The sequence below is a fragment of the Saprolegnia parasitica genome (assembly GCF_000151545.1).
Source record: "Saprolegnia parasitica CBS 223.65 unplaced genomic scaffold supercont2.117, whole genome shotgun sequence".
NCBI classification, from domain to species: domain Eukaryota; phylum Oomycota; class Saprolegniomycetes; order Saprolegniales; family Saprolegniaceae; genus Saprolegnia; species Saprolegnia parasitica.
Window position 1 is genome coordinate 14490 of NW_012156511.1, and position 21813 is coordinate 36302.

Sequence of the window (21813 nt, forward strand, 5' to 3'; positions counted from 1 at the left end):
TGCGGGAGCTTGCACCACACAAATTGCTTGCACCGATATGCGCTTGGGTGCCGACTTGTAGTACACTATTTCACACTGTCAAGTTCAAGTTCAAGGTGATCGACCGATGCCACTCAATGGTAACCGGAAAGCTAACCGGACAGATCCTCCGGCGAAGATTCGTTCTCGGTTCGAAAGAATCTAAGCTGTGGAAGGGCTGGCAGGCGCGATCCCAACACCACCTCGTGGTATTTGACATCTTGCTTTACACGTCGACCCATGCTTTCGGTTGGTAGCCTCCTTGTTGCGAGCCTCGCGCTTGCGTCGGCCGTCGTCGTCGACCACACGGGCTACCCGCGCTACTGCGCCAAGGACATGGCCATGGCGGCCATCCAGCCGGTCGCCGACCCGCTCGCGTCGACCATGACGCTCGTCCAGGTGCAAATGATGGTACGCCACGGCGCGCGCATGCCGTTCAGCGACGGCAAGTGCTGGGACGGCTACAGCGAAGCGTGGACCTGCAACATCCGCGATCAAGTGACGCCCGTCTTGCACTCGCAGAGCAGCGGCGCCTCGCCAACGCTCGTTTTCGACAAGACGTATGGCGCTGGCGGCAACGCCTACCCCGGCAACTGCCTTCTCGGGCAGATGATCGACGAAGGCTATCTCCAGCAGCAGCGGAACGGCGCGTACGTCCATCCTGATAGTATACTATGACATCGAGTGCTCATGATGCTGGCAGCAACTTTCGCAAGGCGTATGTCGGGACCGGACCGCTCTCGCTCTTTCAAGCTGGTGTGGCCGTCGACTTGACCAACACCTCGGGTAGGCTCCCCAGTGGTCTGCAACCGAGGTTGATGTGCTTGGTGCTAGATGTCTATTTCGAAAGCACCGACATGCAGCGCACCGTCAACTCGGGCATGGTACGCATACCATATACATATATGTCTACAGAAGACATTCTTGTGCACGTAGATCATTGCGCAAAACTGGTTTTCGGATGCGACGAATTCGGCGCCGATCCCGTGGCACACGAACGACCTGAGTACGTCGTTTGTGACACCCAACCCGAGCATCTGCCCGGCGCTCAACGCCATCAACGCCGAGTGGCTCGCATCCGCCGAGTACAAGGCGTGGTCCACCAATGCCACCAACGTGGCGTGGGAGAAGGAGCTCCAGACGCACATTTCAGGCTACAACCACGTGCTGCTCTTCGACTGCCTCATGACGCAGCGGTGCGTCGACTGTCTGCCATCGTCGCGACATATGCCATTATCGTCATTAGGTGCACGGACCGCCTCTTGCCCAACGGGATGGATCACGACCTCTTTCTTCGGTCGGTGAGCCACGAAGAGAAAGCGCAGTTGTTCCAGTACCTCTACAAGAACAGCGCGTACGCGCGCACGGGCATGGCGACGTTCATCGCTCGCATTCGGACGCGATTGCAGGCGGCGATTGCTGGCCACGGCCCGCGCCTCGTCCTCTCGGCAGGTAGACACTTTTGCTTGCATGTATCTTTTCGCATGTTGACCGCCATGGGTAGTCCATGATACGACCTTGATGCCGCTGCTGGCGGCGCTCGGCGGTGACGCGTACCTCACCGAATGGGTCCCGTACGCGAGCCACGTTGGCCTCGAGCTCTACTACCAAGCGTCGACGAAGAGCCATTTCTTCCGCCTCTTGTACCAAGGCCGGCCGCTGCCGATCCCGGCTTGTGCCTCCGGTGCGGCCTCTCGCTAGTCCATGGTAGCATCATGCGCGGTCGTAGAGCTCTGCCCTGTCCAGGCCTTCCTTGACATGTCTGCATTTGCGACGGCGCCCAACGTGTGCAAGGTGCCGCAGACCTTTGCGCCTCTCAACGTCACGGCAGGACCTATCCCGCAAGGTACACATCGTGTCCTGTACGATCGCATGAAGCCTCAGGATGGGAGTGTAGTCGTGCTCACGGGGACGAGCACCGATGCGACCGAGAGCGGTGGCTACAGCGCGACGACGATGGCGTTGATTGGCCTTGGCGGTATTGTGCTCGGTGCCGGCGTCGGCTTTACAACCTCCAAGCACTGCATCAACCGCGCCGGGTACAGCCAAGTGTAGTTGTATGATTGTCTCCGGTGGAATACACGTCGTGCGTTCAAAATATCGTGTAAATTCCGGACCTAATTTGGTTGCTGGACCGGTTTTGGGGATCGTGCAGGCATCGATCCTCATCAGCCTCCTTGTTTTTGATAGTACGATGCGGGAAAGCACCAGGCAGCACATGTTCCAGGCCGTTGTTCGAGTCCGAGGGCCGGTGTCGTGTCGTTTGTGCGAGGAGCGTTAGGATACGAGGACATCCAATGATGTCTCTCTTCGAGTTGCTGTAGGAGGTTCGACACCATCACGACCACGACGCAGCACTCCATGCCGTGTCGTACAGTAAGTGGTTTGAGATGCATGGTGCATTGCAACGGGACGATGATTCTACTCTAGTCTTGGAGGCACTGGCGCGGACCGACCTTGGCCGTCATGCGCTCAAACCAGGGCTGGAGCTGCGTGTGCGTCATGAGGTCCTTGAACGTCTCGAGGCCGACGATCGAGCGAAAGACACCAAACACAGAGACGTCCGTGAGGTTGGGCTCGTCGCCGCCCAAGAACGGCTTGTCGCCGATCGCCTCGAGCTACAATAGGTAGAGCGCTTAGCCTCCATCGAAACACAGGGTACGTCGCATTACCCACACGGCCGTCACATCGTACAACGCTTGGCGTTCGTCTTCAATGCCATACTTCTTCTTGAGGCGCTTGGAGATGAGGTACATGGCGGCCGCGCCAGAGTACCTACACCCGACGACGCAGCGATGAGAAAACCATGTGCGCCTCGAACGAGACAAGCCTACTTGGAGAGACGGCGCTCCCACGCGGTGAAGTTGCCTTCGGTCAAGCAGTACTCGAACGCTTCGAGCGCCTCGGGCACGGTGCGGTAAATGTTGGGTGGCATGAGCGTAATCTACTCATTACAGGACGTGACGAAGACGCGGCGAGGACGCGACGTACGAGCTTCATGTCGACCCACTCGGACCACTCCTTCTCGACGGGCGGCAAGCCAGCGTGGGCCTGCAGGTGCGCAATGATGTCGGACGAGTTGGGCACGACCTAGACAGATTTGCACATGAGTGATGCTGCGCCAACGTCGTAGCCGCCACGTACGACGCCGTCGATGACCGCGACGGGCACCTTGCCATAGTCGGTGATCTCCTTGAGCTCCTTCTTCGTGACGGGGTTGACCTCGACGACCTTGTACGGCACTTGAAGGTAGTCCATGACGGCCTTGGTCTTGCAGCAGTACGGGCAGGGCTCGTACTGGTAGAAGGTCACGGCCGGCTTGGCGCTCTTGAGGAGCGAGGCCGAGTTGCTCGAGTAGGCGGCCATGAGGCCGAGGCCGCCGCCAAGGTGGCGCAGGTTGACGCTGCTGCGGAGCCGAAACATCGCGAAACTTGCTTCGGCGCCAGCCACGACCAGTGCTAAAGATACGGCCTGCGCCATGATTGGCCAATCGGTTGAAAATCCGACGGGTTTCCACCAATCCGATGTCGGCGGAATCTGAGATGGCTTCCAACGACGCACATCACGATCCGGCGTCGATGGACCGAGAGCAGCCCAAGAGGACTAATTCCTTATCGACTGCTGAGCTCTGCTGCGCTGCTGTTGCTACCGTGAGAGCAATTGCAACCACTAAAAACGTCAAACTCTGCAACTACCTTGGACGACTATTAGACCATGTCGTGCTGCAAGCCTGCTTGAACCGTTGCCGTTGCTCAGGAAAACCTGATCATGCTAAACGGGCGATGATACAACCTGGAGATGACGGCTGACGTTGTACGGTGGCAGGAAAATACACTCGCTGCTGGACACTCAAGCATTGTGCCTCTTCCAAATGATGGCAGCCCTGCGGCACGACGCATGGCTACGCGACAACCTAGTTGCGGCACGTGCCGCTTACACGCCACGTCTCCCGCTCGGCTAAGCCTCTCGGCGGCCGGCTCGTCGTAGCACCTTGGAATCGCTAGTCCACCACCATATCCAGTTCAGTGTAAATTATATCTAAATAGACTCACTTCGACAACAACGTTGGCAGGAATGGATCAGTGTACTATACGTCGTTTGCACGCAGAGACACGGCGGAACATGGACGAGATGCCATGGCGATGCCCAGCTCGTAGCGTCCTGCATGACGCTTTCGCCATCGCAAATGATCGACTAGTCGTTTCCTGTTGCCGAGTCATCGGGCACTACCCTCGCTCCGAGCCAAGTATTACCACAGCGTGCGCACAGATGCAGCGACGAGCCAAGGCGTTTGTGCATCGGCGGTCGTCGGTGGCGCGCCCAAAGTGCAATCTCGGCGGCTTGGAAAAGGCTGCTCCGGTCATTCGAGTGATATCGTGCGTGGCGGGTGCAGCGTGACGCCACCCAGCGCCACCCGACCTGTTTGGCAATCATCGAGCGTCGGCGCCCGCATCGCATGATGCAGCAGCATCTTGTCAAGTCATCACCTTGCGCCGATTACGTATGCACGTCGTCCAATTGGTGGCCGCGTATCTTGAAGGGGCGTGGCACGATGTGCGCGCTGTGATTGTGTAAACAGATTCGATCTGAGGTCCCAGCAGACGGCTTGGCACGACGCGTCGCGCGTCACCACATACGGCCACCGCCTCGATGGACCTCGTGCCGGCGACGACCTGCGACCTGCCGAGCGCTCGTCGGTCGCGCCGTCGATGTCGTGCTGAGCGCGCGTGCTGCCACATCATATGTAACGTATACAACCGATGCCATTGGCCAAAAAGAAATGGTGCGACGCATCGATTGGCGTAAATGCCACGCTACACGTCGTGTGACCTATACTTTATCCAAGTCGAGCGGCAACCATTGGCGCTGTGATTTTGACCAATCACAAGCGGGTTCGAAAATCTTTTGTCCACGGACGTGGTTGCATTTCCCTTTTGACCGCTGAGCCCGATGTCGTCCTCGTCGCCCCGCAAGCTGTCGGCCTCGGCGCTCGCCCCCGCGGCCAAGAAGCTCAAGACGTCGTCGCTCCTGCGCTTCTTCCGGACGCCCTTCCTCTCGGAGCATGCGACCTCGACGCTCCAGGCGCAGTGGGCCGACGTCCTCACGAGCGTCGAGACCGAGATCTGCTTCTACATTGAGCTCGAGGCCTCGGCGTCGGCCTTGACGACCGAAGAAGAGCAGTGCCTGACGTGGCTCCTCAGCGAGACCTTTGAGCCCAAGCAGTACCGGTCGACGTCGTTCTTGGCGCCGTCGGCGGCTGCGGCCGCGTGGCACGTCGAAGTCGGCCCGCGCATGAACTTTAGCACGCCATGGAGCAGTAACGCCGTCTCGATCTGCCACGCGTGCGGCCTCACCAAGATCAAGCGCATCGAGCGCAGCCGCGTCTTCCTCTTCCACGCCAAGCCCGGAAAGCTCACGGCCGACTTCAAGACCAAATTTTTGGCGGCGCACATGGACCGCATGACAGAGCAGGTGTACGAGACGCCATTGACCGAGTTTGGCGTCTTTACGACCCCCAAGCCCGTCCAGCGCATCCCGATCATGACCGAAGGCAAGGAAGCGCTTCGCCGCGTGAACGAAGAGAACGGCCTCGGCTTTGACGAGTGGGACCTCGAGTATTACACAAACCTCTTCAAGGAGAAGCTCAAGCGCGACCCGACCGACGTCGAGTGCTTTGACATGGGTCAGTCCAACTCGGAGCACTCGCGCCATTGGTTCTTTGGCGGCAAGATCGTCCTCGACGGCCAGGAAATGCCCGAGACGCTCTTCAAGATGGTCAAGTCGACGCTGACGCCTGCGTCGATGAAGAACTCGATCATCGCGTTCCACGACAACTCGTCGGTCATCAAGGGCGCCAAGATCAAGACGCTCGCGCCCGCCAACGTCGGCGGCCCGTCGGCGCTCGCCGAGCGCAACCTCGAAAGCCACGTGCTCTTGACGGCCGAGACGCACAACTTTCCGTCCGGCGTCGCGCCCTTTCCGGGTGCCGAGACAGGTACCGGTGGCCGCATTCGCGATGTCCAGGCGACGGGTCGTGGTGCGCATGTTGTCGCTGGCGTCAGCGCCTACTCGGTCGGCCAGCTTTGCCTCGAAGACTACGACCTTCCGTGGGAAGACAAGGCGCTGCAGTACCCGAGCAACCTCGCGCACCCGCGGGACATCATCGTGCAAGCCTCCAACGGCGCTTCGGATTACGGCAACAAGTTTGGCGAGCCCGTCGTGACGGGGTTTGCGCGTTCGTTTGGCATGGTGCTGCCCAACGGCGAGCGCCGCGAGTACATCAAGCCCATCATGTTTTCGGCCGGCGTCGGCCAGCTCAACGCGACCCACTGCACGAAGGGCCACGCCGAGGTCAACATGTGGGTCGTCAAGGTCGGCGGCCCGTGCTACCGCATCGGCATGGGCGGTGGCGCGGCGTCGTCGCGCATCCAGGACGCAAAGACGGCCGAGCTCGACTTTAACGCGGTCCAGCGCGGCGATGCCGAGATGGAAAACAAGATGAACCGCGTCATTCGCGCGTGCATTGAGCTCGGCGACAAGAACCCGATCGTGTCGATCCACGACCAGGGCGCGGGCGGCAACGGCAACGTGCTCAAGGAGATCGTCGAGCCGGCGGGCGAGCACCGCGGTGGCGCGCGCTACGAGGTCCGCAACATCCTCGTCGGCGATGACACGCTCAGCGTTCTCGAGATCTGGGGCGCCGAGTACCAAGAGAACAACGCGCTTCTGCTTCGCCCCGCGGACGTCGACCTCTTTAGCCGCATCTGCGCGCGTGAAAACTGCCCGTTTGCGCTCCTCGGCCAAGTCACGGGCGACGGCAAGGTCGTGCTCCACGACGCCCTCGACGACTCGACGCCCGTGGACCTCGAGCTCGACCTCGTCCTCGGCAAGATGCCGCAAAAGACGTTCACGGACGCGCGGCTTCCGCTGCCGGGCCAGGAGCTCGTCTTCCCGGCCGACATCTCGGTCGCGTCGGCGCTCGACCGTGTCCTGCGCCTTCTCTCGGTCGGCTCGAAGCGGTTCTTGACCAACAAGGTGGACCGCTGCGTGACTGGTCTCGTCGCGCAGCAGCCGTGCGTCGGTCCGCTGCAGCTGCCGCTCGCCAACGTCTCGGTCATTGCGCAATCGCACTTTCGGAGTCCCGAGACGGGCACGTTCACCGGCTGTGCGAGCGCGGTCGGGGAGCAGCCGGTGAAGGGCCTCGTCAACCCCGGTGCGATGGCGCGCCTCACGGTCGGCGAGTCGCTCACGAACCTCGTGTGGGCCTGCCTCACGGGCTCGCTCCTCGACATCAAGTGCTCGGCCAACTGGATGTGGGCGGCCAAGCTGCCCGGCGAGGCCGCGCGCATGTACGAGTGCTGCTCGGCGATGACGGCCTTCATGAAGGACATTGGCGTCGCGGTCGACGGCGGCAAGGACTCGCTCTCGATGGCCGCCAAGGTCGGCTCCGAGAACGTCAAGGCCCCGGGCACGCTCGTCGTCACCATGTACGGCGCGGTTTCGGACGTCGAGAAGACGGTGACGCCGGACCTCAAGCGCGACGGCGGCGACCTCTTCTACATCGACCTTGGCGGCGGCAAGCACCGGCTCGGCGGCTCGGCGCTCGCGCAGGTGTATGCGCAGATCGGCAAGGTCGTGCCCGACATGGAAGACGCTACGCTCTTTGCGGCCGCGTTCACGACGCTCCAAAGCTGCGTCCACAACCAGTGGCTCTCGGCCGGCCACGATCGCTCGGACGGCGGTCTCCTCGTTGCACTTTTGGAAATGGCGTTTGCTGGCAACGTCGGCGTCGCAATCGACATTCCCGCGGGCGTTGGCGCCACGGTCCGCGACCACCTCGGCGTCCTCTTTGCCGAAGAACTCGGCATGGTCGTCCAGGTGCCCAAGGCCTTCGAGAAGGACGTCAAGGCCGCGTTCGCCAAAGCACACGTGCCGTTCGTCAAGGTCGGCAGTCTCGTCGCGGACGGCAGCGTCTCGGTCTCGATTGACGGCCACGTCGTGCTCACAGACTCGATGGTGGCCCTCCGCGATACGTGGGAGGCGACGTCGTTCGCGCTCGAGAAGCGCCAGCGCCGCCCGGACGTGGTCGCGCAAGAGCAGGCGAATCTGAAGCACCGCAAGACGCCGAGCTGGAAGCTCACGTTTACGCCGTCGCCGACGCTTCCGAAGGCGCTCACGACGCGCCACGAGCACCGCATTGCCGTCCTCCGCGAAGAAGGCTCGAACGGCGACCGCGAAATGAGCTCGGCGTTCTACCTCGCGGGCTTTGAGGTCTGGGACGTGACGATGAAGGACTTGGTGTCGGGCAAGGTCGCGCTCGACGACCGCTTCCGTGGCGTCGCGTTCGTCGGTGGCTTTTCGTTTGCGGACGTGCTCGGGTCGGCCAAGGGCTGGGCCGGCGTCGTCAAGTACCACCCGAACGTCCTCGCGCAGTTCAAGGCCTTCCGCGCCCGCGACGACACGTTCTCGCTCGGCGTCTGCAACGGGTGCCAGTTCATGTCGCTCCTCGGCTGGGTCAACCCGCCCGTGACGGCCGAGCTCGAAGCCGCGAACACGATCGAAGGCGACCTTAACCCGCGCTTCATCGACAACGCGTGCGAAAAGTACGTGTGCAACTTTGTGTCGGTGCAGATCCAAGAGTCGAACGCGATCATGCTCAAGGGCATGGCCGGCTCGTCCCTCGGTGTCTGGGTCGCGCACGGCGAAGGCCGCGCCCACTTTCCGCACCCGCGCCTCCTCGAGGACGTCCTCGACAAGAAGCTCGCGCCGATCCGGTATGTCAACGACCACAACGAGATCACGAGCGAGTACCCGTTCTGCCCGAACGGGTCGCCCGAAGGCATTGCCGGTCTCGCGTCGGCCGACGGCCGCCACTTTTGCATGATGCCGCACCCCGAGCGCGCCTTCCTCAAGTTCCAGTGGCCCTACCAGACGCCCGAGATTGAGCACGCCAAGGTCTCGCCGTGGCTCCAAATGTTCCAGAACGCCAAGGCCTTTTGCGAGTCGACCAACTAAGCGACAAAGTGTCGCATTCTCTAATTGTATTATTTGTATTCTCGATGGATATCCATGTTGGACTATTGCAGTCGGGCCGAGGCAGCAGCAGTGGGGCAACAAACACCACCCGACATTTTCTTGTCCAAAGGCCTATTTACGAACCTACATTTCGGACCTTGGTCCTAGAGGATCCTGGATTCGCAGCGCATTCTCGAATTCAGTGCTCACACTATACCTGCTGTATGATATAGTGTGAGGCAATAAATTGCATATGGTGTAATTTCCAAAAATCACGCAGCGAAGATCAAATTTACCGTAAATATACGCTACCTCTCTGAAAACCATCCGATATTATGCGGAAGCACCTGGTTTTATGCGGAATTTTACGCGCCATGCAGAAATGAAGCCATTGGATTTGTTGTGTTTCGCAGTATGCATGCTTCTACATGAGGAACGCGTACGTTCGCAAACATAGCAATTGACGATTTACAGTAAAATATGAGTAAGACCGTACTTATACAGGATCAAATTCTTTAGTACCTTCTGTTTTACTTTGTTTTCAAAGTTGACATCACAAATGACTTTGATGATCGTATGTGACCACGTCCGTTGACTCGGGATGTCGGCCAGGAACTCGAATTGAGTTTTGAGTTGCTGGCTCTTGATGAACGTCCACCGTTGCTATTCCAAGACGGTGTGAGCGGACGCTGGTGTTATGAGAAGTCATTTGTAAAATCTATTCCTGCTTTTTATACTCCTCCTGGTTCTTATTGCCACGACGATCGTTGTCCATGTCAAGTGCACTCTCTATCAATCTATATATCAATACGCCACCAAAGCCACCCTCCACTTCGCTGAAAAAACATTGCTGCATCTGCTATGGTAATAGCTCCTTATACAAGTGTACGGTGCGAGTGCGCGCGCCCCCATTCGTGGAGATCGTCCATGCACCATCAACTCTTTGGATGCTCGCCGAAGGTGCTCGTGCTCGTTTGATCTCAAACCCTTTATAATACATATACGCTCTAAATCAATAAAATAAATATCAAATTATACAGTATAACCTCTCGCTTGGCGGATGTGCAGAATGTTGGTTGACGACGAGGGGCCAAAGACGAAGAAGATTGTAACCCGAGCATGAGCGACGACGCCTTGAGCTGCTGCTTGAACGTGCTGCGCCGCATGCCTCCGGGGCAGGTGGCCACGGACCTCGCCGGCCTCTGCCAGCTCGTGCCCGAGCTCGAGGACGAGCTGCTCCAGCGCGTGGACCAGCCGCTCGGGCAAATGGTCGACCCGACGACCGGCCGCGCCTTCCTGCTCTGCGACTACAACCGCGATGGCGACTCGCACCGGTAGCCACACCCTCGCCCATGCTATGCATGCTCAATGCGCCTAGGTCGCCGTGGACGAACGCGTACTTTCCGCCCATCGACGACGGCGAGGGCTTCACGCCGTCCGACAGCTTGCGCCAGCTCGAGATCCAAGCCAATGAAATCTTCGACGTGTACCGCGAGATGTACTACCAAGGTACTGTTTTCATGCGCTGCTACATACAGGCTCATGGCCCAATGCCAGGTGGCATCTCGTCCGTCTACATGTGGGACTTGGAGCCGGGCTTTGCCGCTTGCTTTCTCATCAAGAAAGACGTGCACCAGCAGCGGTACCGCCTCCTTGATCGCAATAGCATTCACGTAACGACGGCGTTATCGTAGCTTTGTCCAGAACGGCGGGTGGAACTCGATCCACGTCATTGAGGTCCAAGAGAAGAGCGCGAGAGAAGCCGTGTACAAGCTCACGACAACGATCCTTGTGACAATGGACGTCAACCGCAACGAGCTCGGCCACTTGAACCTCGACGGCAACTTGACGCGGCAAACGGAGAAGGTCCTGCCCTTTGACAGCCCCAGCGCGCACCTCACCAACATGGGCCACCTCATCGAGGACATGGAGATCGAGATGCGGTCGAGCCTTGACCGCGTCTACATCTCCAAGACACGCGAAGTGATCAACGGCATCCGAAAGCTCCAGCACGGGTATGCCTCGTATCCTTCTCTGTGTCCCTATCCATATATCCTTGTTTCCTTGGAGTAGGCCCACGCAAGGCAGCATCTTTGTCGGCGAACTCGGCCGCGCCGTTCTCAAGCATGGCACGACCAAATAGCCCGCTGCGTAAAATATCTCAAAACACGTGCGGTCGACATCGTATTACATGTTGCACTCGAGGTGGATCGGATACGGTATTCGGTGGATCGGATACGATACTCGGTGTGGATTGGATATGGTTGCTATCCTGGAAACGGTGTCGGCTTGGATACTATGCAGGCGTCGTATCTCGTTGCTGTGGGGGCGGGCAAGCGTGATACCGCCGGCCCGAGTGCGTGTCATGGCACGAGATATCACGGTGGCCCCATGGCTACTCGCGACAACCTCGCGGAGCTTCCGCGGAAGCGTCCGTTCCGTCGCACCTTGACACCGAGACGCGGCGCATCCGACGCGTCACCCTGTAAGACCACCACGTGACGGCTAGTGTAGGATACCCTACGTATTGCTGCGGACTCACTCCTCTGTCGGGTGGTCCGAGTACAGGAGCCTGCGTACAACCTCGCGCGAGCTATCCCTCGGCGAGTGGGGTCCACCAAAAGATGGATCTCTCCGTGCGTAGCTCACTCCCAACGACCAAGTGCTGGTGCCAACTCCCACGCATTCAGACGTAGCTCTACGTATGCGACGTCTTTGAGTTAGTTTCTGCAAACTTGATTTCAACGCGAACACGTTTGATTGATTGGTGCGGACGGATCTTTGACGTACACTCCGCTGGCTACCATCATTCACGCCTCCAATTTGCAATCCCCATTCAATTCCAGGGATTGAATTCGTCCTTGCTGACGATGGCGTGATGATGGCATGGGTACATCTCGGAATGCATCGGGCAAGTCAACGTTGTGGGTGAGCTCCACCGTCCAGAGTCGACTTCCAGCGTGAACCATCGAAGGGTAGAAAGGCCAGGTACATGTGGGTCGCCGCAACTTCCTTGGTCTGACGACACGATCGCTGAGCACATGGATGGAAGAAAGGCTTCAAGCACAAACGCAATGCACGCACGCTAGCGACTCGGACGGTGCGTGCGTCGGCCGGTCACTCTGCTTTCTTCGCCGTCCAAGTGGCTCGTTGTTGTGTTTCGTGCAGTACAAGCCAAGCAAGCGACACGCCAGAAGACTCGACACATGAATAGCTAGCTACACGACTTGCGGTAGCTCTTGCGGTGTACTACCGGTAATACGTGAAATGTTGTCGGCGACGTCATGGACTGAACTGCCACCTGCTCCGTCTCAGTAGCCAGTTGGAGAGGTTCGCACACAGTGGTGACGCACGCCAAGAATGACTAGAGTGCGCCTCGCGGCGGCCATGTGCGCACTCACACAACCCCGTCGAGATGCGCCTAAAGGCCTGCACGCGACAACTGCGGCGGCGGAGATTTCAGTCGTACCAGCTGTGTGACGACAGCGACACTACCACCACTCCATCGGGATCTTCTTGGTTGTCAACTGTGCGTAAATCTAGAACCACGTGTTGAACGCTATCGATGTCATTCTCGAATTCGATTCGACAACAAGCCATGCCGACCGGCTTCTATGGCAACCTCACGGGCCCGCCGCTCTTTGTGAGCGAGAGCACGTACACTACTGCGTGGTGCGACCACGCGCACTTCGGCAACGCCTCGGCACCGAGCTGCATTTGGTACACGAACGGGTCTGTCAGCAGTGGCGGCGTCTATACGCGCAACGGCCTCGAACTTCTCGGCGCAGACGTCGGCGTCCAGTACCTTGAGCGCCTCCCCGCAGCAACGACAGCACTGTATGTGGTAGCATACGTGTATCTTTGAAGCCTTCACCGTTGCCATAGAAATCTCGACAACGTCGGCTTGGTGCGTCTTCAACCAGATCTTCGCAGAGACGACATGGGTCGCAACGTGGCCATGGGCTCGCTGTACGTTCTGACGATGCGAAACACTCAACGCTCCACCGCACTAGGCTGCTGGCTCGGAACCATATTGCGACCATCGACGGCGTCCAGTTTCCAACGCAGCTCACAACCTTGTACATGACGATTGGACTGCGAATCTTTGCCCGAAAGGCTGCGTAGAAGCTTGCGACAAAATGTACTCGGGTCCCTCGGCGCGGTTCGAGCGCCCGTCCTCGCCTCTCTGTACGTGCGAAATCAACCTATCGTTTTGAGGCTGGAACCTCGTCGCGCGTAGGGACGTGTCCTCGAACGCGCTCCAAGCGCTCACCGCCGCCGACATGTTGCCGACATCGCTTCAGCTCCTGTCCGACACCACTGGGCGCCACTCGAATCGATGGCTCATGACCAACGACGTAGCAACCTCAGTAGCAATGCGCTACAGACACTGGCAAGCGCCGCCTTCCCGCCCATTTTACAGCACCTGTACTCGACCTCCGTCAACGGATAATACGGCTTATGAGCGTCTCGCGTAGCGACGTGGCCAACAACAAAGTGCAGTCCCTGTCCACCGTGTCGTGGCCACCCCGCCTCCTCACGCTGTACGACGACATGGCCATCGTCATGTTGCCTCATGCAAGTTGCTGTAGAAATGCCTCCAAGAACGCGCTGACGTCACTAATCAGCGTGGTCTTTCCCGAGACGCTAGAGCAGCTGTACTGTATCGTGGCCATGGTGGCTCTCTCACCGACGACTTAGGGATCTTGGCCACAATGCCATTTCAGAAATCCGAGCCGCCTTTCCGAAATCGCTCCGGCGCCTGTACTACGTCCCGCCGTGAATGTTTGTGGTTGAAGCGGTCTGCGTAGGTGTCTCGGGCCTAACCCTGTCGTTGCGTTTTACGCCAATGCATCGCAGTTCGCCCTGCTCGAGTCCCTCGGGCGGCCAGCCGACGACTGCCTCCTGCACGTCAACACAACGAGCGCAGCGTGCGCGGGGCACAACGGCATTGCGCTGCTCTGGGGTCTCTATCCCGTCTGCCTCTTGCCCGACGTGTCGACGATCCCAGCCGTCGACGCGGCGGCGTTTCCATACGCGGCTGTCATTGGCGGTGGCGTCAGCCTTGTCGCGCTCTGCATCATTGCTGTTATTTGCTACACGTGTCGACGTCGGAAGCGCGTTCGAATGAGCCAGTCGACGCCGATCGAGATGGACGTTCGGTCGTGGTACTCGTCGGCGAAGACACCGACGCCGCTCGAACGTGCGAGTTTGCACTTGGAGACCGAGTTCCAGGACCATTTTGTGCCGCAATCGGCGCTCACGCGGGGGCATTTGCTCTATCGACGCGAACTGAGCTTGGTGCACCGCGCACTGTACCAAGCCGCCGGCGCGGACGACGCCGAGATGGTCACGCTCACGTCTTTGCCGCCTGACAAGTCGGACGATCCGGACGCGGTTGGCATTTTCCTTGAGACCGTCCGTCTCCACGCCCAGCTGCACCATCCCAAGATCGTGCGCTTCGTCGGCGTGACGTGGCGCACGGTGAAACAGCTCGCGCTCATCACCGAGTACATGGAGCGAGGGGACCTCTGGTCGCTTCTCCAGGAGCCACCGATGCACGCATGGCTCGACGACATGAGCGGCGCCACAAAGCTCTCGCTCTTGCACGACGTCGTCGACGGCCTGCGCTACCTCCACTCGTGCGACCCCATTGTGTTTCATATGGATCTCAAGGCCGAGCACGTCTTTGTGAGCGAGAGCTTCGAAGCCAAGCTCGGTGCGTTCGGATCGACACGCGCGACCCACCATGCAGAGGACGTGACGAGCACAGATGACGAAGCGGTCGTCGCCTGGAGTGCCCCCGAAGTGCTCAAAGGCCTCCGGTACACGGAAAAGGCTGATATTTACGCACTCGGTGTACTCATCGCGACCATGGACACGGGCAAAGCGCCGTTCGCCAACGAGACCAATCAACTGCGGGCGTCGCGGACGCGCATCGCGGTGCACGTCATGGCCGGCAACGCCACGCTCGAGTTCCGAGACGACTGCCCGCCGGCCGTGCGCTCGATGGCCGACCGCTGCCTCGCGTACGACCCGCGGGACCGCCCGAGTGCCAAAGATGTGTACAAGTGGATCGACTTCATCCGCAAGGCGCCGATGACCGTGCCATCGCCCGAGTATCTTCTCTAAATGAAACGGTCGTGCACGGCAGCTTGCCACGTCATGACATTGCGTTTTCTGTTTCCACTAGTGCAATCTCGCACGATTCTGGTCAATGCACAAAGCTGTACTGGTACTGTGCAGGCCCCACGGCATATCATGGGCACGCTCACAGAGTACTGTGAGAAGGTGAAGCGTCGCTGCTTACTTCAGATTGCGGACGAGATTCTCGGTTGCCTTTCTTGATGCCCGACGAGCGTGTATATTTTACATGCACCACCTGTGCACGGCGCGTCGATGCGGCGACTTGCCATCTCGCAACGTTGCAGCAGGATATGCAGTGTGAATAACGACATCGCACGTGGCGTAATCGGAACGCGCGCCTGATCTGAGTTGCCCGCTCCGTTCGATGGGTAGCCAGAGATAGAGATGTCCATGATGCGAAATGGTGCGGATTGCTGCAGTGCCAACTCACAATCTGGATGCGCCTGGACGGACAAAGAACAGACAGTGGCGGACTTGTCGCGCACGCCAACCATGGTACTCGTGGGTGCGAACCCTCGCGTGGTCCTGCGACCCTCCTCGAGCACCGAGATGGGCGCTGCTCTATGCGTGGCACCGATGATGTAATGTGTGGCTCGGGTCCTGACAGCTCTGGACCGAGTGGCCCGACAGGCGGTGGCCAGGTCACTCTCCTCTAACCCTACCCGCTGTCCATACAACATATAGTATGCAAAGAAAATGTGACACACTCTCCTCTCATTGCCGCGGGCCCAGCTGGCGCCATCAACCCATTGATGATCTACACGCCGCGTTCGAACCGTCGAGCGATGCTGCATTCGACCATTCGACGCAGATGCACCGCCACGCAGTCGCCTGGAGCTTGCTGCTTGCGGTTGCTGTCGACGCCGCCGTGACGATCTGGGGCGTCCTCGGCAACCGCCTTCCGCGCACGGTCACCCAGCGCACGTTCACCACCGACTGCGGCAATGTCAACTTCACCTACCCGTCGACGTGGGCGCCGCTCTTGTCGCCGACATGCATTTGGCACCCGCTCGGCCGCGTTTCGCGCGCCTCAATGGAGAAGCGGCGCAACGGCATGAACTCGACGGTCGCGGGCTTGATGACGATCATGAACGGCCTCGATGTCAACTTTTCGGACAACAACCGTGTCGACCACATCGAGAGTCTCCCCAGCACCGTCGCCACCATGTAGGCGCCGTCGTTTTGGTTGGAGGTACTATCGTGTCTCACATGTCTAGTGTGCTCGACGACCTCGGCATTCAAACGCTCAACCCGAGTCTCGCGCTGGATTTTGCCGGCGACGTCATCTCGGCATCGACCTTGTACGCGACGCAGTGTCCATATCTGCGCTCATTATTTTTGAAAATGCTAGGCAAATGGGCAACAACTCGATTCGCTCCATCGACAACATTGCGTTTCCACCGACGCTCAAAACACTGTATGAAAAAACGCTGTTTGGCGTGGACATGCAGCTCATTTGGATGTAGGAGCCTCCAAAACAACTCGATCTCGAAACTGGGCAACGTCAACGCCAAGAACCTCGCGGCCTTGTAATGTGTATCATCGACGATTGATGGAGATGTGACGTGGCTGGGTAGGGTCCTGGACCGCAACCAGATTCGCACGCTCGATGGAACCGACAGCTTGCCTTCGAACCTCGAGGGCCTGTACGCTTTCCGCCCAAGTCTTTTGCGTGCACTCATCACGCTGATAGCTTTATTTCGTACAACCAGCTCGAGACGCTCCGCGATGTCGCCTTCCCGCTCATGATGGTGACTATGTACGAACTCTAACGACACTATATTCCTCGCTCATGCTCCTTCTCTCAAACTAGTGACGCTGGCGGCAACCGCATTTCGCGCATCCATGACGTCACGTGGCCGCCGCTCCTCTTGCACCTGTATTATGCACATATTGTCTGCTAGAAAACATGTCTGAAACGACCGCTAGGAATCTGTCGTCCAACGGTCTCGTGAGCCTCGACAACGTCACGTTTCCGTCGTCGCTCGGCTATTTGTATGCCTCGCGCTGCGTCTACCTGAGTACGAATCATATGTTTGCAATGCTAGGGAGCTCGTGGACAATGGTATCACTGAAATCCGCGCCAACTTTCCAGCCGCGCTCCAAACACTGTACGTAGTACACTGTATGGAAAGGCAAACCCTCACATACATACATTTAGCTGTCTCGCCCGCAACAACATTACAGCGTTTTACGCCAATGCGTCGCAGTTCCAGATCCTCGCCAACCTCGCCAACAACTCGACCAACCTCACGTACATCAACCACGTCGACGCCGCGGGGCGCTTCACCGGCACCGGTCCGTGCGACATCTTTCTGAGCACAACCAACACCAACGCGACGTGCGTCGGCCACGTGCGCACCGAGCTGCTCTGGGGCACATTTCCCATTTGTATCGTGCCCGACACGGTGCATCCGCTGCCGCCGGTGTCTTCTTCGACGGGCGACGCCACGAGCATCATTAGCATCGTCGCCGGCCTGCTCTTTGCCTTGCTGCTGCTCGTGGCCCTCGGCGTCTTCTACAAGCGGCGCCACACCCGGACGTCGAAATGGCTCATTAGCACGACCGACCGCAGCAGCGATCTGGAAGCTGCGATCTTGGATCGCGCGGCCGCCGTCGCCAACGACGTGCGCTTTGACCCGCGGTTCCACGGCGCCATCGTCCCCGCGCAGTCGATCTTGTACAAGGAGGTGGTCGCCAAGGGCGGGTACGGCGTCGTGTACGTGGCCACCATGGTGCTGCGCGGGCGTGAGACCAAGGTCGCGATGAAGCGGCTTCGCCCCGAGCGCGCGGACGACACGGCCGCCGTCGAGGCCTTTATGGACGAGATCCGGCTCATGAGCCAGCTCGAACACCCGCACGTGGTGGGCTTTCTCGGTGTCACGTGGACGCATTTGCACAACATTGGACTCTTGACCGAGTACATGGAGCACGGCGACCTCTGGGGACTCTTACAATCTCGCCCGCACTTGGCGTGGACCGCCGCGGACGCCAAGCGCGCCAATGTCGATAGCGATGTAACCAAGGCGTCGCTGCTGCTCGACGTCGTCAAGGGCCTGCGCTACCTCCACGCGTGCGACCCGACGGTCGTCCACCGCGACCTCAAGGCCAAGAACGTGCTTATTGGAACCAACTTCGTCGCCAAGCTCGGCGACTTTGGCTCGAGCCGGCTCTACGACGAGGACGACAACACGATGACGTCCGAGATTGGCACGATCCCGTGGATCGCGCCCGAAGTGCTCAAGGGCGTGCGCTACAGTGAGAAAGCCGACATGTACTCGCTCGGCGTCCTCCTCTCGGAGCTCGATACGCACCGCGTCCCGTACGCCGACTTTTCCCTCCTCGTGCCCGAGGCCGGCGGCAATGTGCAAATGACCAAGGCGCGCATCGCGATGCTGGTCGTCGCCGGCGACTTGCGCCCGACGTTCTCGCCGTCGTGTCCGCCGTCGCTCTTGGCGATCGCGACAAAGTGCTTGGCCTACGACCAGACCGCGCGGCCGACCGCGAACCAAGTGTACACGTGGCTCCACCACCTCCACGCCGCGTGAGGTCGCTTCGTCTTCCTGTTGTTGTCGTCGCGTTGTCCCGACTGGACAGCACGGCGCGTCGAAATGTATGCAAATGACAATGGACACTATTGTCTGTTGGCATGTAAAAGAGTGTTTTGTATTGGTGCAGTGTGTTTGTTGGATGTATTCTACATCGTGCACCACCTTTACTTGGTCTGCAAGCCGAGCGCCTTGCCGATAATGCGCGTCTGCTCGAGGTTGTGGACGGCGTGGTAACCCGTGGCGGGGCAGCCGACGCGACACGGCCAATGTACGACGGACGGCGCGTGTCCTGGTTGATCGTCTTGAGCTAGAGACACCAAACGCGATGAGTATCAACTTGATGGATAAAAAGACATACCGCCGTCTCGAAGCGCGGGCTCACATACGTCCAGAAGCCCATGTTTTCGGGCTCTTCCTGGACCCACTTGACTTCGGCGTTCGGGTACTTGGCCGAGTACTCGGCGACCTTGTCGAACGGGAAGGGCGCGATCTGCTCGACGCGGACGATCGCAATGTCGTCAATCTTGTTGGCCTCGCGCTCGGCGGCAAGGTCGTAGTAGATCTTGCCCGAGCAGAAGAGCACGCGCTTGACCTTGTCGTTCGCGACAAGCGACGCGTCGTCGCCGAGGACGCGGTGGAACTTGGTGCCCGGGCCCATCTCGGCGAGCGACGACGATGCCTGCTTCAACCGCAGCAGCGACTTGGGCTGGACCGAGATGAGCGGCTTGCGGAACTCACGGTGCAGCTGGCGGCGGAGCACGTGGAAGTACTGGGCCGGCGTCGAGCAGTACACGATCTGCCAGTTGGTCTGCTGGATCTGCATGCGGTGGTCTTCGTCCATCGGCGGCACGACGTTCGGGTCGTCGTCCGTCTGCTGGAGGAAGCGCTCGATGCGGCACGACGAGTGCTCGGCGCCCTGGCCCTCGTAGCCGTGCGGCAAGAGCATCACAAGGCCCGACTGGCGCATCCACTTGTCTTCGCCCGCGCTCAAAAACTGATCAATGATGATCTGCGCGCCGTTGGCAAAGTCGCCAAACTGGGCTTCCCACATGACGAGTGCGTTCGGGTTCTCGAGCGAGTAGCCGAGCTCAAAGCCGAGGACGCCAAACTCCGAGAGCGACGAGTTACTGGCCACAAACGGCGCCTGCGTGTTGCCGCCCGTGTTGACCAGCGGCGCCGACGGGTTAGCGTCGGCGCGAGCGTGTTGAGCGGGACGTGCTCGTTGTTGGTCTTTTGGTCGTGGAGGACCGCGTGGCGGTGGGAGAACGTACCACGCTCAACGTCCTGGCCCGAAATGCGCACGTGGTTGCCCTCGAGGAGGAGCGAGCCCCAAGCAAGCGCCTCGCCCGAGCTCCAGTCGAGGCCCTCGCCGGTTTCGATCGACGCCCGCTTGGTCGAAATGATACGCTTGAGCTGCGAGTTGAGCTCAAAGCCGTCCGGGACCGTCGTGAGCTTGTCGCCAATCTTCTTGAGCGTGTCGATCTCGACGCCGGTCGGGCGGATGCGCGACTGCTGCGTCGGGCTCTTGAACGACTCCCAGCGGTTCGCGAGCCAGTCCGACTTCTTCGAGTCTTCCCAGTTCTTGCTTTCCTCAAACGTGCGGCCGAAAAAGTCCCACACCTTGGAGATGACCGCGTCCGTCTCGGCCATGGTCGCGACGCCCGAGGCCACGAGCTGCTGCGCGTACGTGTCGAGCACGTTGGGCATCGAGCCGATCTTCTTGTACATGAGCGGCTGCGTAAAGAACGGGTTGTCGATCTCGTTGTGGCCAAACTTGCGGTAGCACGTGAGGTTGATGATGACGTCCGAGCGCCATGTCTGGCGCCACTCGGCCGCGAGCTCAAAGACCTTGACGACGGCGACCGGGTCGTCGCCGTTGACGTGGAAGATCGGCACGTTCATGGCCTTGCCGACGTCCGAGCAGTACTGCGACGAGCGCGAGTTCTTCGGGTCGGTCGTGAACCCAATCTGGTTGTTGACCACGACGTGGACGGTACCACCCGTGTCGTAGTTTTCGAGCTCCGAGAGATGCATGGTCTCGTAGACCACGCCTTGGCCGCTAAAGGCCGCGTCACCGTGGAGGAGGAGCGGCATCACCTTCTTCTCGGCGTCGTCGTCGTTGCCGAGGTAGTACTGCTTGGCGCGGACCTTGCCTTCGACGACGGGGTTGACCGCCTCGAGGTGCGACGGGTTGGCGACGAGGCTCAAGTGCACCTTGCGGCCGTCCGGGTACGTGCGGTCAAACGACGTGCCGAGATGGTACTTGACGTCGCCCGAGTTGCTCCAGTCGTCCACGTCGTTGACGTACTTGTCCAAGTCAAAATGCGTGCCCTGGAACTCCTTGAAGATCTGCTGGATCGGCTTGCGAATCACGTTGGCGAGCACGTTGAGGCGGCCACGATGGGGCATGCCGACGACGACGTGTTCCATGCCCTACACCCCATAGATGAGTGATCCGTGAAAAGTATCAAGTTGATACAAACCATTTCGGTCGCACGGTCAATCATGTACTTGAGGCCCGGGATGAGCGACTCGCCACCGTCGAGACCAAAGCGCTTGGTCGTGTTGTACTTGTTGCCAAGGAACTTTTCAAAGTTGACCGAGAAGGCGAGACGCTCGAGGATGTGCATCTTCTTCTCCTTGGACTCTTCCTTCTTCACAAGGTGCTCGACGTGCGTGCGAATCCAGTTGCACTTTTCGCGGTCCGGGATGTGCATGTATTGCTACATACAACGCTTGACTTCAAGTTGCAGATAGAGAGGGATATGCATACCACGCCGATCGAACTGCAGTACGTTTCCTTGAGGCGCTGCACGATCTGGCCGAGCGTCGGGTTCTGGCCCTCCGTGAGCTCTTCCAAGAAGCCCGTGACACCCGACGCAAAGTTCTTCGGGATGTCGATCGTCTTGTCAAGGTCCGCGTCCGTAAAGCCGTACATCTTGATGTCGAGCTCCGGGAGCACCGGGCGCTCCTGCAGGCCAAGCGGGTCCAAGTTGGCCATCTCGTGACCGCGGCTCTGGTATGCGCGAATCAAGTAGCTCAAGCCAAGCGCGTGGTTGATGCCAAGCGGGCTCGTGGCGGC

The 21813-nt window shown here is 59.5% G+C and overlaps 7 protein-coding genes across 7 annotated transcripts in view; 5 read left to right on the forward strand and 2 right to left on the reverse strand.

Annotated features, from left to right (window-relative positions):
- Positions 1-258: 258 nt before the first annotated feature.
- SPRG_13906 (hypothetical protein) lies at positions 259-2098 on the forward strand (the record flags this gene model as incomplete). The annotated part of the gene is made up of 8 exons (XM_012353188.1): positions 259-668; positions 722-804; positions 853-902; positions 955-1214; positions 1265-1470; positions 1523-1702; positions 1748-1864; positions 1916-2098. The coding sequence occupies 8 exons, from the start codon at positions 259-261 to the stop codon at positions 2071-2073; spliced, it is 1464 nt and encodes a 487-aa protein (XP_012208578.1). The 3' UTR covers positions 2074-2098.
- Positions 2099-2444: 346 nt separating this feature from the next.
- SPRG_13907 (hypothetical protein) lies at positions 2445-3441 on the reverse strand (the record flags this gene model as incomplete). The annotated part of the gene is made up of 5 exons (XM_012353189.1): positions 2445-2636; positions 2691-2793; positions 2853-2962; positions 3010-3108; positions 3163-3441. 5 exons carry the CDS (start codon positions 3439-3441, stop codon positions 2445-2447), a joined length of 783 nt encoding a protein of 260 aa, XP_012208579.1.
- Positions 3442-4956: 1515 nt separating this feature from the next.
- Positions 4957-9033, forward strand: SPRG_13908 (phosphoribosylformylglycinamidine synthase; the record flags this gene model as incomplete). The annotated part of the gene is made up of 1 exon (XM_012353190.1): positions 4957-9033. The coding sequence occupies exon 1, from the start codon at positions 4969-4971 to the stop codon at positions 9031-9033; it is 4065 nt and encodes a 1354-aa protein (XP_012208580.1). The 5' UTR covers positions 4957-4968.
- Positions 9034-10111: 1078 nt separating this feature from the next.
- Positions 10112-11218, forward strand: SPRG_13909 (hypothetical protein). The gene is made up of 5 exons (XM_012353191.1): positions 10112-10367; positions 10412-10542; positions 10591-10675; positions 10728-11048; positions 11107-11218. The coding sequence occupies exons 1-5, from the start codon at positions 10153-10155 to the stop codon at positions 11174-11176; spliced, it is 822 nt and encodes a 273-aa protein (XP_012208581.1). The 5' UTR covers positions 10112-10152; the 3' UTR covers positions 11177-11218.
- Positions 11219-13587: 2369 nt separating this feature from the next.
- On the forward strand, positions 13588-15165 carry SPRG_13910 (TKL protein kinase; the record flags this gene model as incomplete). The annotated part of the gene is made up of 3 exons (XM_012353192.1): positions 13588-13691; positions 13735-13797; positions 13845-15165. 3 exons carry the CDS (start codon positions 13588-13590, stop codon positions 15163-15165), a joined length of 1488 nt encoding a protein of 495 aa, XP_012208582.1.
- An 826-nt stretch (positions 15166-15991) lies between these two features.
- On the forward strand, positions 15992-18728 carry SPRG_13911 (TKL protein kinase; the record flags this gene model as incomplete). Its single annotated transcript, XM_012353193.1, has 10 exons — positions 15992-16347; positions 16398-16493; positions 16532-16597; positions 16647-16709; positions 16758-16826; positions 16874-16939; positions 16994-17059; positions 17110-17175; positions 17229-17291; positions 17342-18728. 10 exons carry the CDS (start codon positions 15992-15994, stop codon positions 18726-18728), a joined length of 2298 nt encoding a protein of 765 aa, XP_012208583.1.
- Positions 18729-18895: 167 nt separating this feature from the next.
- SPRG_21360 (oxoglutarate dehydrogenase) overlaps positions 18896-21813 on the reverse strand; it is a gene marked incomplete at both ends in the record, with an annotated part of 3344 nt that continues 426 nt past the window's right edge. Inside the window, 6 exons of the mRNA XM_012353212.1 lie at positions 18896-18919; positions 18967-19038; positions 19090-19858; positions 19900-21164; positions 21215-21454; positions 21505-21747. Coding sequence (XP_012208602.1) covers positions 18896-18919; positions 18967-19038; positions 19090-19858; positions 19900-21164; positions 21215-21454; positions 21505-21747 — 2613 coding nt within the window. The remainder of the gene's footprint in view (positions 18920-18966; positions 19039-19089; positions 19859-19899; positions 21165-21214; positions 21455-21504; positions 21748-21813) is intronic.

What these genes read in the sequence shown, in the direction of transcription:
- SPRG_13909 (XM_012353191.1), top strand. Translation starts at nt 10,153, where the DNA reads ATGAGCGACGACGCCTTGAGCTGCTGCTTGAACGTGCTGCGCCGCATG. An exon ending in CCGCGAGATGTACTACCAAG is followed by an intron (nt 10,543 to 10,590) that starts GTACTGTTTTCA and finishes GCCCAATGCCAG; the next exon opens with GTGGCATCTCGTCCGTCTAC. An exon ending in ATCCGAAAGCTCCAGCACGG is followed by an intron (nt 11,049 to 11,106) that starts GTATGCCTCGTA and finishes TCCTTGGAGTAG; the next exon opens with GCCCACGCAAGGCAGCATCT.